Source organism: Meleagris gallopavo, chromosome 8 (assembly GCF_905368555.1).
Source record: "Meleagris gallopavo chromosome 8, MGAL_WU_HG_1.1, whole genome shotgun sequence".
NCBI lineage: Eukaryota > Metazoa > Chordata > Aves > Galliformes > Phasianidae > Meleagris > Meleagris gallopavo.
The window spans coordinates 28,456,248-28,471,390 of record NC_139411.1 but is presented as its reverse complement, the minus strand read 5'-3'; the positions used below and the strand labels follow the sequence as shown (position 1 = coordinate 28,471,390).

Genomic DNA, 15,143 nt, shown 5'->3' with positions numbered 1-15,143 from the left:
CATGCAACACTGCACACTTCATCTATGTTCTCTCACCTCTTTCTAGACTAGAGAGCTACTCTGTGTCTCTCATGCAGGAGATGTTCCACAGCTTTGTTCATCCTTTCCCCTGGCCTCTCAACTTTTTCTGGTTTTCCTATATCCTTTGGGAGGTGAAGGACCAGAGCCGCACATTGTATTCCAGAGAAAAGAGCATCATGATCTTGTAGAGGGCCACAGTGATGTGATTTGTTCTTTCTCCTTCTGTAAAATATTCTCTTATCCCCAGTGTCTGACACGTTCTGCGTGAAGTAAAGCTGTTTACTGCCACCCCTTGGCCGTAACTAGAATGATATTGTGTATGAGCCTTTTTGCAAATCCAGTCAAATTTCCTTTAAAGTAAACGTGTAGGTATGAAGGTAGCACACCAATGAGAAATCTATAGAGAGCAGGTTATGGATGAATTCTTTTGTATGCAAGAAATCTCACTGATGTGGAAGAAACTAGTCCCATGACATAAAGACCAGCTCTTACTGATGCTGGCAGTGTTAGGAAAATCAGAAGGAAAGTCCCTGGGCATCAGGGGATGCTATCCTCTGATCCAAAGCCATTAAATCACACGAATCTTTTCACTGATTTCTGAGAACTTTGGTGCAGGTCCAAAGTCCTACACTGATTTTAATCCAAAGACATAAAAAGAGATAACATGAGAGTAGTTTGAATGGAAGGACTTTGTGTGCCATCAAACTCACAGCAAACGTTAAACAATTAACCAGAGCTCCTTCTAACTGCTAGACTCTTTATTGTTGTCCTGTTAAAGCATGTTTCTTTATACCATCATTCGTTACACGTAAGCATATCACCAGTGCTTAATGACAACAAAGTATTACTAACAAGGACTGTATGTAAGTTATTATTCACAGCGATTGTAGCAGAGTTGTTTGTCATTTACCTTCTCTGAACATCTCATCTTCAAAAGGCAAACCTCCTATGGAAAATAATGCACATCCTGTTAAAATCAAGCATGCTTAAATACCTAACGATGCCATTCACATCCAGTGTGCATACATAGCATTTACATGCTAAGAGGCAGTTAAAGTCAGTGATTTATTTTATAGAGCATGTATATTTTTTGACTGAAAAAATTACTGATAGCTTGATTGAGATTACGAATAATATAAGAAAATCTTGATAAAACAACATTATTCCCACAATACTGTGCTTCACTGCAGGATTCACAAAACCACAGAGCAATGTGTAGACTTTTCTTCCTATGTATGGATAAAAGAACCCAGAGAAGGCAAGCACTTTGTGCAGAATAAAACCTGAACCAGAGGAGAGAACTTCTGGGAGCAGTGTACCCAGGCTATCGTGTTTCTTTAACAGCAAAGATGGAGCTTCATCCCACCTGGAGCTCTGCAGTATGTCTTGTACAGATGGCTTCTCAAGAGCAGAACTTGTTACAAACTCTGTTATAGCTGGGCATCATGAATCTTGACTCCAGGTTGAGCACAGATATGATAAGTGATGATGGAGAAGGAATGATTTCAACTCTGCACAGATGAGCAGCATTTTGACTAATTTATGGACCAGGAACAACGAAAGAGGTGAACATTCAGTTTTCTTTCCTTAATTTTAAAATTCCTCTGGATAGCACATAAACCCAATGTTAACACTACACACAGCTGTGACAAAAGAGCAGCAGGGTTCATGCTTCTACCCAGCTCTTTCTGATGAAGAACTGTGTTACAGCAGCATGTGCTCACAGTTCATCACCAAGAGCCATGACCCCACTGTCCCTGGCTGCAGGCAGGTGCCAGGACAAGGCAGTGATCTGGGGCCTGCTTGGAAAGCGCTGAAAAAAGATCCCAAACTGAGAGGATAAGGATCACGTTGAAAGTCAGACCTTTGCAAAAGAAGCTGGGAAGTGCTGGCAGAGAGAGCTTTCTGCCTTTCATCATGCATTCTCTTCATTTGTTAGTTAGGAGATAGGACCTTTGTTGGAAACTGCTCCCTGGCAGTGCCTACACCAAGTGTCTCCTGTGTAATGCAACCAGTTTGCAGCAGATTCTCACAAGAAGACAGAAAACATGCCTCTTGCAAGCCCAGGGCAGGGAGTGGGAGTGCACGGGGACAGTTTCATCTCATTGCAGAGGGCAAAGCATACAAGTGAGGGAGAAATGACTACACTTACTTTGGATATATCTTCTTTGACGGCACCTTTTTTTCCCCACAAAACGAAATCACATTTTTATACAAGCCAATTAAGCGGTCTTGGCCCAGCTTAAAAGCAATGAAGACAATTTCCATGCCAATAATAATATAGAGGGAAAAAAACAGGAAAAACTTGGGGTGTTCCAGTTGTGTATCTCCAAATCCAATCGTTGTCAGGGTGATAAAGCAGAAATAAAAGGCTTCCTGAAAATCCAGCCTGGTTTCCCAGTTTGGAAGAATAGCAGCTGCGCAGGAGATGTACACGAAGATAACCAGCACCATTAACATGATGGGCACATCCAGTTTCTCTAACTCTTTTCCTATTTTGTCAAAATTCTCAATTACTCTGGTCATTGTTTTTCCCCTGTCTAGTTCAGGACATGAGCTCCATCTCTCTATGCTTTTACTTCTTGATAGATTTTTGTATTCGTTTTCTCTGGCAATTAGCATCTCAAAAATTTGGGCGTTGCAATATTGGGCTGGCTTCTTTCTAATAGCTGATTTACTTCTCAGCATTTCCACAATACTCAAGGGTTCATTCACATCCACTTTAGACCTATCTTCTCTGATACACGTGAATGCAGAACAGAATTTAGAGGTTAGAATTTTTGACTGTAGCTTTCTGAATTCATTGTAAGACTTGGACAAAACAGTTGCAAGGATATCTCCCATATCTGTCAGGACCAAGAACATCAGAGGAATGCCAAATAAAGCATATAACATGCAGAGGTATTTTCCAGCCCTTGTCACAGGATAGGTATTGCCATAACCTTGGAAAAAAAAAGGAAGGGAAAAAGGGAGAGAAAGAACACCATGATTTGTTTGCTATTCACCTATACTGAGACTTCTACTGTTGATCAAAACCTGGGGATGTTGTATTAAAGCCTGATGCTATAAAGCCCCAAAATGCTGTTGTTTACAAATATATGAGTCGCTGGTCAGAGTATATGAGAACATTTCTACAGTCTCATGTCAAAGAAGACGGGTAAGTATTCCTAAGGAAGATGTTTTCAACAACATGATCTTCCACTTGTTAGCTGAAGTCAAAGCTCTTTGAATAAAGGGTACTCTTCCAAGTGTTCCTTGCTGTTGTGTTTATTTTAATATTCACGGGGGGGGGAATTCAAGTCTGTATCTCCAGCATGTTTCTGAGCTATTAAACTACTCAAATGTGCCTGTGGAATGAATAATGTGGCTCTATCTATCCAAGTCAGAAGCCCTTCAGTGTGTAGCACTGAGAGAAGAGCACTCTGCAGGAGCCAGCTGTTTGAAGACAGCCACCAAAGCTGTCAGAGATCAAGGCTTCACTGAGACAGCACCCCCTACATGCTCCAGGAAACACAGGAACTCTCACATTATTCCTTCTGTAGAATAATCAGTTTTTCTTCTGTATTAAGATTTATGATACTTGCGCTGGGATCTTGAGAATATCCCAGTGTAGTAGAGAAGTGTCTTTGCAATTTGATTCAACGCTATAGGACTAATTCCCACCCTGCCTTAATCCTGGCAGGGTGTTTAGATATTGTCTGTACTTGCCAGCAGCTGAGAAACATTAGCAAAAGGATAGAAGTAACTTTGGGGACGAGCATAAGGATTGTATTTAGCAATGCAGAAACAGCCCAACCAGAGCAGCTGTTTCAGTTTCATTTGAGTTTTCTGCTTTGAAATATGAATTTAGAAGGGGAGGTTTAGAGAAATGATTGAAACACCACCGCCTTCTATTAGCCCAGAGAAGCTGAGCAACAACGACAGCAATTCATTTACAGAGCTGTAGGTTTACAAAGCAATTCTGGACATAAATACTGGGAAGCAATTTAAAAACAATATCCACATAATGAAGTACCTCTTTCAGTATGAAAACATTACCCAGCACACACGAGTAGAAGAAATAAGGTTTAACTGAAAAACTGAGCTTTCTGTCACTGTGCTATAATAGTTTTGTGCATGCATCATCCATGAGCACAGCTTACAGCATGCATACAGTGCTGCAGTTAGTTAGCATGGAGCATCACTGTTGCCTAAATTCTGACTTGTCTCTGTGACTCAGACATCTCTGCAACCTGTGCTTGCAGCACCCCTTCCAGTCCCACATCAACGCTCGGGGGAAAATTAAAGGGGATTTGAAGGTCTTTTTTTTCCCCTTTAATTCCCTGTGGAAGAAATACATCAGAGAGAGCAGTGAGGCATTTGATTCTGGGCAATTACTTTACCTCCAGACTTACCCACAGTGGTGAATACTGTGCAGCAGAAAAAGAGAGACCCAAAGAAAGTCCATATATCTTTCGGATTGACAAACCAGTCTCGTTCCGCTGTGTGGAGTAGTTCATGAATTTTTTCCTTAAATATCTCCTCATTTTCCGTCATGTTATCTGTTACAGTAACAACAGGAGATGCAACTGAGCCAAAACCCAAACGTGTATAATCCCATCACTGATCCAGAAATATTTCCAGCTCTTCTGCTCCCTTCTACCCTGCCCTCCACACAAGTGGGTCTGGGGAGCAGTGCTGCATCCCAACATCCTATTAAGGGATGTTCAGGGCTGGGACAAGAGAGTGGGGAGAGACGTTCTGAGACAAGGAATCCAGTCCCCATCAGGCAGGGGGAGATCTTACTTGCCTCTGGAGCTCAGGGAACTAGGGCAAACAGAAAGAACACTGAAAAGTCTTAACTACTTACAAGTAGGAGCACAAGGACTGAGGCAGCCTACAGTCAGAACCAGAGTTGAGGAAGATCAGCAAGCAATCACAGTCATTAGCTAAGCACAGAGAGAATCCCATTTGCAGGCTCAGCTGTTATTATTTTGAATAATCTCTTCAAAAGCAGAGGAATGAGTAACCCCACGTACAACTAATTCATTTTTGCTGTTCTGGTACATACCTGATAAATTTCTGGAGATGTACCACAGATTCTGCAGGAAATGTCTGTATTCTTCACTTAAATTGACCTTTCGGTTACCTTCAATGTGGGAAAACATGAGAGCCCCAAGAAAAGCATAGATCACGAGAGACAGAATGAAGCAGGCATGTGGAAACACTGCCCAAAATATTTTCTTGCATGCCCTTTTACCTCTCAGAGGCTGTGATGTTACTGCCATCCTACACTCTTGGTTGGTTGGTTGGTTGGTTCGTTTAGAAGCTTTTAGAAATGAGGAAGATGTGAAAGCTTTGGTATCCTAGAAAAGCTTCTCCTGTGAAAAAAACGGATTGTTCTGCAGCAGGCTGTCAGATCACATGTCTTCTAATTGAAGATTGCACTGCAGTCCCAATGGAGAAGGAGCACAACTATCACGCCTGGAAATATTCCTCAACTGATGGCATGGCACTGTGGATCCTGAGCTCACCACTGCCCAGACACAGCTGTAAAGCACACGCGTTCCCACCTTCTCTTGCAGCCAGCTCAGCTTTAAAGTTTCTTGTTCTGAACTGCCGTTTTCCACTGATACAGTAGGAACAGATTTGCAACCCACCGCAGGGGAAATGCACACACTGAGCAAAATGCGTTTCTAGAAAGGGTTCTTCCAGAAATGAACATGGACATTTAAAATCAATTAAAAAAAAAAAAAAAAAAAGGGAGTGATGCTGATTGCCGTTGCCTCTGGGCAGCGTAGAACAAGCAGCAAGGATAAGGAACCTCTTAAGCAAAAGAGGTTTCAACCAGTTCTCATTTGATTAAAACCTTCCCATTAATTCAAACTGCCACTGACCTTAGTAAGTAAGAAATGACATTCAGTTCAGGGTTAGTGATCCTTGCAAACTGTATCCAATGTTAAAAGCGAAATCTTTCTTTTCATCCATCACTCCAGAGCAATGAGCAGCATCGCTGCCCTTTGTAATGTTAATAGTACTAGTAAGGGGAGTTGAGCTTTACTGAAAGAGCTGTTAAATATTTCATGTAAAACTGCGGCTCAGTCAAGACCTACTGAGCTATTTGCGGGCAAAACACTCACACGATGAAAAAATACCACATGGACGTAATGATTTCTTCTTGGTCAAACTCTCAGCAAACTGGATCACAAGATATCACATGCTTGTTAATATGGCAGCCTCCCCTATAGAAAAGAGGCTTTCAGGACTAAGACCAAAATAAGTCTGTGCACTTGCTACTTTCCTGATTTTCTGATTATTTGACCAGTAGTATTTTTTTTTTTTTAATAGTAGATTATAAATCCTCTTACTTCTGTCAATCTCATTCATTTGTTTTTGCTGTCCTGAGACACAGGGTTGAAGACCGTCGATGTTCACACTTACTGAAAAGCAATGAAACTTCCTGAGAGGATGTGCTCAGGCTGGGTGCCCTTACCCAAGGAACACAGGGCACAGGTTAGGTGACAGAACGAAGGGCAAGGCTGGTTTCTCTGGGTGAGTTTTGTGCAGAGCTGATAACAATGATACAGAAGTTGACCTAAAGAAGTTTGATGGAATCCCTCTCTAGAGGTTTTTTAAGGGAGCTGAGTAGCTACAGCAAGATAAAAGGTCTTCACAGGATGGAATTAATGATTCATGGAGAGGAAGAGAGAGAAGGGTCACTGTTGCATCATGCATGGAACTGTTCTGGAATTCTGCCCTTACTCATTACCATAAATGACCTGGAGAGGGTACAAATAGTGAGCTGACAACTTCTGCTGATCATAGAATTGTTTCAGTTGGAAAGGACTTGCGGTCCAACCAGCCATGTGGTCCAACTCCCCTGCAATGAGCAGGGACACCCACAGCTCCATCAGATGCTGATGACATGATGCTGTTCTGAGCAGTAAGGCTGAGGACAGACTGGAAGGAACTTTAGGAGGATCTGAAGATGTCAGGAATAACACAGTATATAAAATCAACGTAAATACATGTAACGAGATAAGCAATCCTACCTTCACACACAAAGTGGTTGTCTCTGGGCTGACTGTCACCACTGGGCAGCAAGTTCTTGGAATACATTGCACCACTTCCACAAACACATCAGCTCAGTGACAGGGTGGTCAGTATACTCACGTTCTTCCAAAAAGGGATCTCACTGCCCACTATGGTGATTCTGACACAATTTGTCCAGTGGATTTTTTCATCGGTATCTCAGATATAAATCTCTTCTCTCCAAAGTGCTTTAAAATCTTCTCGGCTCCTTCCTATACATAGCAGAATTGGAAAGTATTTAGCAATTCCCAAGAGCTTCTCAGCCATTTGCAACATCAGGCTGCAAGCTTGTAACAATGAGCAAATTTAATAAAAGTACATTCAGAAATGATTTTTACATTATTTTCTTAATCCAAACCATTTCCCACTATTGCTGTATTACATATTTGAGTTCAGTTGCTTAAAAGCAAATCCTACTAACCACAAATTTTTCCAAATTGAGTTACTGGTACTTGTATTGAGATAGATTTTTGCAATACACATTTCCTATTCATGTTAATGGACGGCAAACACGCACTTTTCCCAACTTCCATCAGTTTGATGAGGGCAAATGTGAGTGTTCTGAAGGAGCTGCTTGACAGGAAAGTTTGTGACCACAGCTGTAAGGTTTAATTATTCCATGCACATTAGAATTCATGCTTATCTGATTTTCTCGGCTTACAAAGGTAAAACCAGGAAGGTGTGTGATGGTGATATTAGCCCCAAGCAAAGCAAACCAAATCAAAGCAAAAACCAAAAGCAACCGACCAACCAAATCCAAGTAGCAATAATATCACCCATCACACCTTGTGGGGATTTCAGCCCACAAACAGGCACAGTGTGCACAGCCTGCTGAAAGTTCCCCATGTGCTTTCCAGGTTCTCTGCAGTTATTTTTTTCCTCCCAACCTCAACTGTCTGTTGGATTCCCCAGCCTGCTTTGTATCCACCTGTAAAAGTCTCAGCTTTTTCTTGAGACGAGTGCTTGAGCTTGTAACCTCTGGGAATATTTGAGGGCACTCAGGATGAGCATTCTGGCACCACACATAATGCTAAGTGGATCCAAAGGTGTCCAAGACTCTCACTCTGAATAAGAGCATTTCCTATCTCATTCTTTGCTCACACAAAAGCCAAGTACACAGCCCTGTCATTTCATTTATGAGACAAACACTTCACATCACTCCATGCCCCAGGAGTAGCCAAGATTTGAGTGCCAGTACATTTTTAGCACAAATGAAAGTCACATAGCTAGAAAACACCCAAGTCCCCTGACTTATAAGGAGCAGCTAAAGGAACTGGGATTGTTTAGTCTGGAGAAGAGAAGGCTCAGGGGAGACCACAGCACTTTCTCTGACTGCCTGAAAGGAGGTAGTGGCAAGGTGGGTGTCAGCCTCTTTTCCCAGGTAACAGCTATAGAAGATATGGCCTTAAGTTGCACCAGGAGAGGTTCAGGTTGAGTTTTAGGAAATATTTCTTCTCAGAAAGAGTGGTGATGCAGTGGCACAGGCTGCCCAGGGAGGTGCTGGAGTCCCTGGAGGTGTTCATGAACTGCAGAGATGTGGCACTGAGGGACGTGGTTAGTGGGCATGGGTTGGGGTTGGACTGGATGATCTTAGAGGTCATTTCCAACCTTAGTGATTCTGTGATTCTATGAATTTTTCACCTAGTGACTGATCAGCAGGACAAGCCTTTGTTCACTGCCTCCCTCCTTCATCCTCTCCTTCATCCTCCTCCTGCAATCAGACCGTGCAGTTTGTGAGACTCCATCCTGATGGGACCAAGAAGGGAAGCAACTTCTGAACAGAAAACATCACTCAGCCCCCAGATTTCTATTTCTTTCTAAAGGGCCGTGGAAGAGGAAATCAGCCCCTGTCTGATGCAGCACAGCAATTCTTAATTAGTGTGGGGAAGGCTTTGCAAACAGCCCAGCCACCATTACCTCCCAGCAATGTGTGCATTGCTCATTTGTTTGCGTGACTCATTTCAAGGATGCAAGAACGCCTTCTGGTGTTATAAGGAAGTTAACATTGCTGTGAGTCACTGGGTAAGACCCTGCCACAAATGAGACGCGGTGCAGGAGCCCTGGGCTTGCAGATAAGCAAAGGGGATTATCGAGGTTCAGCTACATGTCTTATGCCAAAGTCTTTACTGAGTTAATGTAGTGAACGTAATGCTGGTATAGTGGAGACTATCTCAGCCCAGTAGTTTCATTTTAAGGCAAACAAGCTCCCTGTGGAGAGATCGGAAAACTGGTTCTTTGGAATTTAATTAACATTAGAGCATGTGAAATTATATGCTGCATAAAAGCTAAGCATCATGATTCATGTCAACAGAGCAATTTTACACTATTTGAACTGGCAAAAAAAAACCCCAATACCTTAGATTCAAGATGACAAGTCTACTCAGCTTCTTAAATAAAAAGAGATTTATTCTTTATTATTATTAATGTGGCACCATACACACATAAGCAGTTTAAAAGAGAGGATTGTAAAACCTTTAATACAGGAACAAGCTTTTAGCTGTAAATATCCACCAGCATGCATCCCACATTGTCTCTGCAAGTGCCGGAGAGCCTCTCAATTCTCAGCATGCAAAATGTTAATGTAAAACCATCTACTGAACTTATTTCCAGTGTCAGATGCATGTTCACTTAAAGAGAGCAGAGAGAAGTAGCCGTGTATTGCAGGATGAACTATTGGCTAAACGTTACCGATAACATTGAGGTCAAAGCCGTAGCTGGAATGATTAATCCCCAAACTACACTATTTGCAGTAATTTCTGCCCTCAGCCATCCACTGCAGTGCAGAAATCAGTCTGCAGGACACGATCAGGCACCTGTCTGCTCCCCATCACTGGCAGTCGGATGTAGATTTATGTCAACGGTGCAGAGTTTCTTGAACTTCAAGATAAATTTTCCATCGCTTACTTTCATCCTGATGTTTCTAATGACACTCTAAGTAATTTCTCTAGCCATTTCTGAATGAAGCACTCATGATATTTTTATTCCCATTATCCTACCACTCATTAGTCGCTGTGGGTTTGGGGAGTGGAAGATCATTTCAGAGATGGGTGTGCCATGGGCCATCATTGAGTTGACACTTCTCTACAAATTTTTTTTCAGTTCTATTGATTTCTTTCAACTTTGAACAAAGATACATGAACTTTTTGAACCCTGTCCTACCCATTTCAGCTAATACACCATTAATTATCTTATCCCTTGTTATGCTGGCCCTTAAAATGATTTTAGCATGGGAATAGCTCCTAAGAGCTTTTTAGTCAGTAAACAACATTTTACCACCTTAGTGGTATTAAAATGCATACAAAATTGCCCATCATTTCTGAGGATCTTGTTATAAAAATTGAGTACGTGGAATGAAGTCTTTTCTTCCACTCATCTCAATAAAAAAATGAATTATCTAGCAGCATTTCAGAATGAGTCACCCAGGCCAAAGTGTGCCACAAGCCCAGAAGGTTCACCAAGGCTGCTCCATCCCCAGGGACCGCGGTGCCTGCCCAGACTGCCTGGCACCCAGCAGTCTGGCACCCAGCTGCCAGCCAACAGCCATAGAATTTGCATTGACCCAACATAGCCTTCTCCACAGCCACTTGGGAACCTGGGGGAGATGAAGAGAGCAGCTTAACAGCAGGACGAATATAAATTGAAGGAGAGTCATTCCTTGATGCCAGACAAGACCTACCTGTATTGTACTGTTAGAGATGAAGTTTTAGGGTAGAACAGCTCATTGCAGGGTTGAACTGTAAGATGGGAATTCAGATTTCAATTAATCTAAAAGATGTGAGAAACAACACAGAAATAAAAGGGTCAGGGGCTGAGCAGTTCTGAGAAGCATTTGCATAGCTGTCATAGCAGGGATTTCACTTCACCTTAAGGTCCTGGACATGCACAGCAGGGAGGAAACAGGGCTGGAGCTGGCTGTGCGTCTTCATAGAGTATCTTATAGTGTCTTGTGAGCATTGCTGCCTTTTTCCAGCTCATTTAGGCTAACTGCTGGTGACATGGGAACTACAGGTGATGGCTGTTCTCGTGCTGTTCACCAGTGCACTCTTCCAAAGTGTTCAGCCACTGACCTCCAGCTGGCAGCATGATGGCATCGGCTTGCTGCAGCTGTGTATCACATCATACCTGCCAGGATTTCTAGGTCATTATGCCAGCACTTTCTTCTAGATTATAAGAAAACAGTCTCCGTGGAGGCTTGCATATACCCACTAAGTTTCAGTAGTGCTCAGAGCTGAGTGTGCTTCTCCCTGGATCATCCTATCTTAAGGGGAGGTCGAAGAAATTCTTTATCCTGTGCAGCCCCTTCCCTTCTTTTTAAGCTGCTAGTGCCCAGAAGTCCTGAGAGAAGAGATATCTGATCACAACACCAGATAATTTGGAGTGGAATGAAGAGGAATAGAATAGTTCAGTTGGAAGAGACTTCCAAAGACAATGAAGTCCAATTGCCTGACTACTTCAGGACTAATGAAGAGTTAAAGCATATCATTAAGAACAATATCCAAATACCCCTTGACCATTTATAGGCACAGGACATCAACAGCTTGTTAGAATACCAGCCAGCTGGCTGAAATTCTGGCCTAAGGACAGACGCCATTACATTACACTTTCAGATCAGCTTGTCTGGCTGATAAGACATATCTTGAATAGCTCAGAGGTGTGGTACACAACACAGGCACAAAGCCCACCATCTCATTTTCACATGTCAGGAGTCTCCGTTGTGTCTAAATGTTGGAAACACAACACAACCATTTCAGTAAAAATCTGCTGGACTGGGCCCTCTCAACAAAATGTTGCTGCCATAAGTGCCTTGGCAAGTGGTGTCTAAAGCAAACCTTATGTTCTTTGCCAGCAAAACCACTGCTGCAGAGCCAATACATTATCTTCAGTGATGCTGGCTAGGGAGATGTGTAATTATGGTTTCAGAAAAGCTTGCTGGCATGCACCAAACCATTGCTTTAGGCCATTTCTGCAATGACCGTCCTGCAACAGCTATAGAGCCACAAAGTCTTACAGACAAGAAGCAATGACAAGGAAAAATGCAGTTGGATGCAAGGGGGGAAAGAAATCACAAGGCCTGTGATTAAACAGCACAACAGGAGCGCCGAGAGGCTGTGAAATCTCAGCCCTTGGACACTTTCATTGGTCAGATGGATAAAGCCATGAGCTAATTCTGAAGTTGGGACCAGAGATCTCCAGTCCAACCTACATTCATCTGTAATTCTTCTTATTCTATGTTTTGTTTCGTTGCCCAAGCACAACCAATAGAAAACAGCCATCTCAAAGTTAATCAGTCATTAGATCAAACCTTCCACAGCTGCTGAGCTGCACAGCCTGCAAGGCTATAGGCCCTACAAATCCCCAGTGGGAAGTCAGCTTGAAAAGGTTACAGAGGCTGTAGTGGAGACCAAAGTCTGGGGGCTAAATGGAGAGATATATATTTTGTATTGACTATGAATCCTGCAGCTACAAGCATTGGTGATACAGGTTCTTGGAGTGGGGTAGCTCTCTGAGTACTGCTCTCAGGTGAGTAACTGATTTCTTTGAGTTTATTGCATAGCTGTAGGAGCTGCCCTGTGAAGGAGTTAGAAGGCTGCTAAATAGTGTTACAGACCAGTATTTATAGAAACATTTCCAAATTGAATGAGAAAATTGTTAAAACCCTTATGATGTTCCAGAGTATGAAAGAACAGGTAAGGCATCTCTAAACCAGCATCTTGGACAGAGCTGAGGTTTGTTCTCAAATGCCCAGGGAGAGTGTTGCTATAAGAGCCCCTTCCTGAAATCTCATTTCAGCATTACTGAGAACATATCTCCTTCTTTGTGGTCAGATGTTTATGTAAACAGAAGTAAATTATCTCAGGAAGAGCCCTCTGCAGTTTTCACCTTTCTGAAGCTATCATCATTTTTGCTCATTAATTTCAGAGTGAAGTTGCTTGCAGTCCAGCACTAATAACAGAAATACTCCATTTATACCAATTAAGCTCTCAACTTAGTGCTCTTTATATAGCTGATATGTAGCAGAACTTGGTTGGACTCTGCTTTCATTTAAACTTATTTAACCCATTTTAATGGGTATAAAGCAGAACTGTCTTCTTTAATTATTTTGTTTTTTCTAATAAGGCACTGTAAATGTTCTGTCTGTAGGCTCATTGCTCAAACCACACTCCTGCTTGCTGCTTGGCTTCTCTCCTATTTTCTACTCCAGGACTTGCTGCTCTCTGCTGTTTTGCAGGAGAAATTTACAACATGTTCACCATACAACATTGCAGAGGGAAGCCCAGGGTAGAATTATAATCTATTTTAGCAACATATTTGAGGTGGGAAGTTGAATGCTCAGAAGTCTGAAGGTTGTGTTAAGATTGCTGTTGTAATGTTGATGCATCCACTCAAACATTTGCACGGAGTTTCTGTTTAATTTGTGTAACACATCCTATGCTTTTTTTCCTTTTTTTTTTTTTCCCCCAGGATTGTGGCCTCATTCAGTGCACACAATGGATGCAGTTCCACCAGTGACCATCCATGCAATATTTAGTCTATTTCTGGGTCTATTTTTCAGCAGATCTGCAGTATGGTAAATGTCAGCCGGAAGGTTCAAGCTGAGATCACATGCACCCTGCTTCTCCTTGGCGATGGTTCTGGCCACCTTCTTTCCTAGGACCATGCAGTTCTTCCCTTCATAATAAGATGACTCTGGAGAAAGATCCAGAGGGGATTGGTGGCTGTAGTCATGCTAGGTGGCCCTCTGAGTGGTCAGTAAGGAGCAGGATGCCTCAATTGCTCACACAGCAGAAAACAATTCCAGCTGGCTACCTTCCCAAGGCAACTCCACACCATCCACACCTTCAGCTGTGCACATGCTACGTAACAGGCACTCAGAATATTCCAGTGAGCAAGACTGACCCTACTGAGGATGAATATGTTGGCTGTATGGCCCTGCAGTGCCAGAGAGTTTCTGTGCTGTAGAATGTTTGAGCTACTTCCAAGAAAAAGTGTACCTTTCTGAAGAAGAAAGGTGATATAAGATGCTCTCACCTGTGCATGTGTATGCCCACCTTATAGCAGATTCCTGCAAACAGTTGTGCAGAGCTGGCAGAGAAGGGGTGAACTCTGGTGCAGGATCAAGCAGCCAGAAGACTAAATTCACAACCAAAAAACAAACAAACAAACAAAAAAAAACATGTCTACGTTTAGAAATTAGAAATGCACCCTGGCAACAAGCTTCTCTGCTTGCAGAACCCAACTGCACTGGTTCCCAAGTAGCACATCTGCTGCCATCAGCACAGAGCAAAGCGAGGGCAGGAGCCTGACATCCCTCTCTCCCTCCCGTTAGGAGCCGCTGGGAAAGGGTACAAGAGTGCGACATGCGTGGAGTGATATTTTCCCAGAGCAGCCTTTTAGCCTGAAGCCATCTGAAGTTCACAGGCTTCCTGAACCGAAGATGGAATCTCGGTAGCGAGGAAATCATTTCAAGCGTTTCCACGCCGTCATCCCGAGAGCCGCCGCCAGAGGGCGCTCATAGCCCACGGCGGCACGGGCGGCGCTGCACAGGCTGGCTGCAGGGCGCGCAGATAGCCGCCTGGTGTGTCACCTCCCCTTACGTGTCGCACCGCGAGTGGGTGTTAAAAGGGCTGACAGTGCTGAGAAGGGTGAGCTGGCCACGTCCACGGCCTCAATCCTCGGCTGCTGGGAGCTGGCATCACAGAGAAGTGCAGACAGCAGCCTGGGATGTTATCAGCCCTGCGTGTGACTGCCTTTGCTTTCCTGGGCGCTCCTTTTTGGGAGTTCCCGTCTAGCCCAGCACCGAAAGGCCCTCCCCTGCTTGTACAGGTAAGGGAGAGACAGTGAGAAGGAAACCCCTCAGAGAAAGAACTTTCTGTGAATGTTTCTTCGGCAAATGCTGGCTGTTCCCAGGCAGCCTGTGGCCGACCAGCTTGAGAGGTGTCATTTTAACCACAGAAAGCAAGGAAGTGAGATAACTCCAGTCTCTCCCCCAAACCTCCCCTGGATCTCACCCCTACCTGACCTCTGGGTTACTATGAGATAAAAGCAGGCAC

The 15,143-nt window shown here is 43.3% G+C and overlaps 1 protein-coding gene across 1 annotated transcript; it reads right to left on the bottom strand.

Annotated features, from left to right (window-relative positions):
- Positions 1-2,164: 2,164 nt before the first annotated feature.
- KCNK18 (potassium two pore domain channel subfamily K member 18) lies at positions 2,165-5,288 on the bottom strand. Its single transcript, XM_085229785.1, has 3 exons — positions 5,072-5,288; positions 4,416-4,562; positions 2,165-2,963 (listed from the first exon to the last, which is right to left on the bottom strand). The coding sequence occupies exons 1-3, from the start codon at positions 5,286-5,288 to the stop codon at positions 2,170-2,172; spliced, it is 1,158 nt and encodes a 385-aa protein (XP_085085911.1). The 3' UTR covers positions 2,165-2,169.
- Between the last annotated feature and the right edge of the window lie 9,855 nt (positions 5,289-15,143).

Excerpts from the sequence above, each read along its gene's own strand:
- KCNK18 (XM_085229785.1), bottom strand. The coding sequence starts at position 5,288 with ATGGCAGTAACATCACAGCCTCTGAGAGGTAAAAGGGCATGCAAGAAA. Across the intron at positions 4,563-5,071 it reads CATCTCCAGAAATTTATCAG|ATAACATGACGGAAAATGAG; the intron begins GTATGTACCAGA and ends TTACTGTAACAG. Across the intron at positions 2,964-4,415 it reads CACAGTATTCACCACTGTGG|GTTATGGCAATACCTATCCT; the intron begins GTAAGTCTGGAG and ends TTTTTTTCCAAG.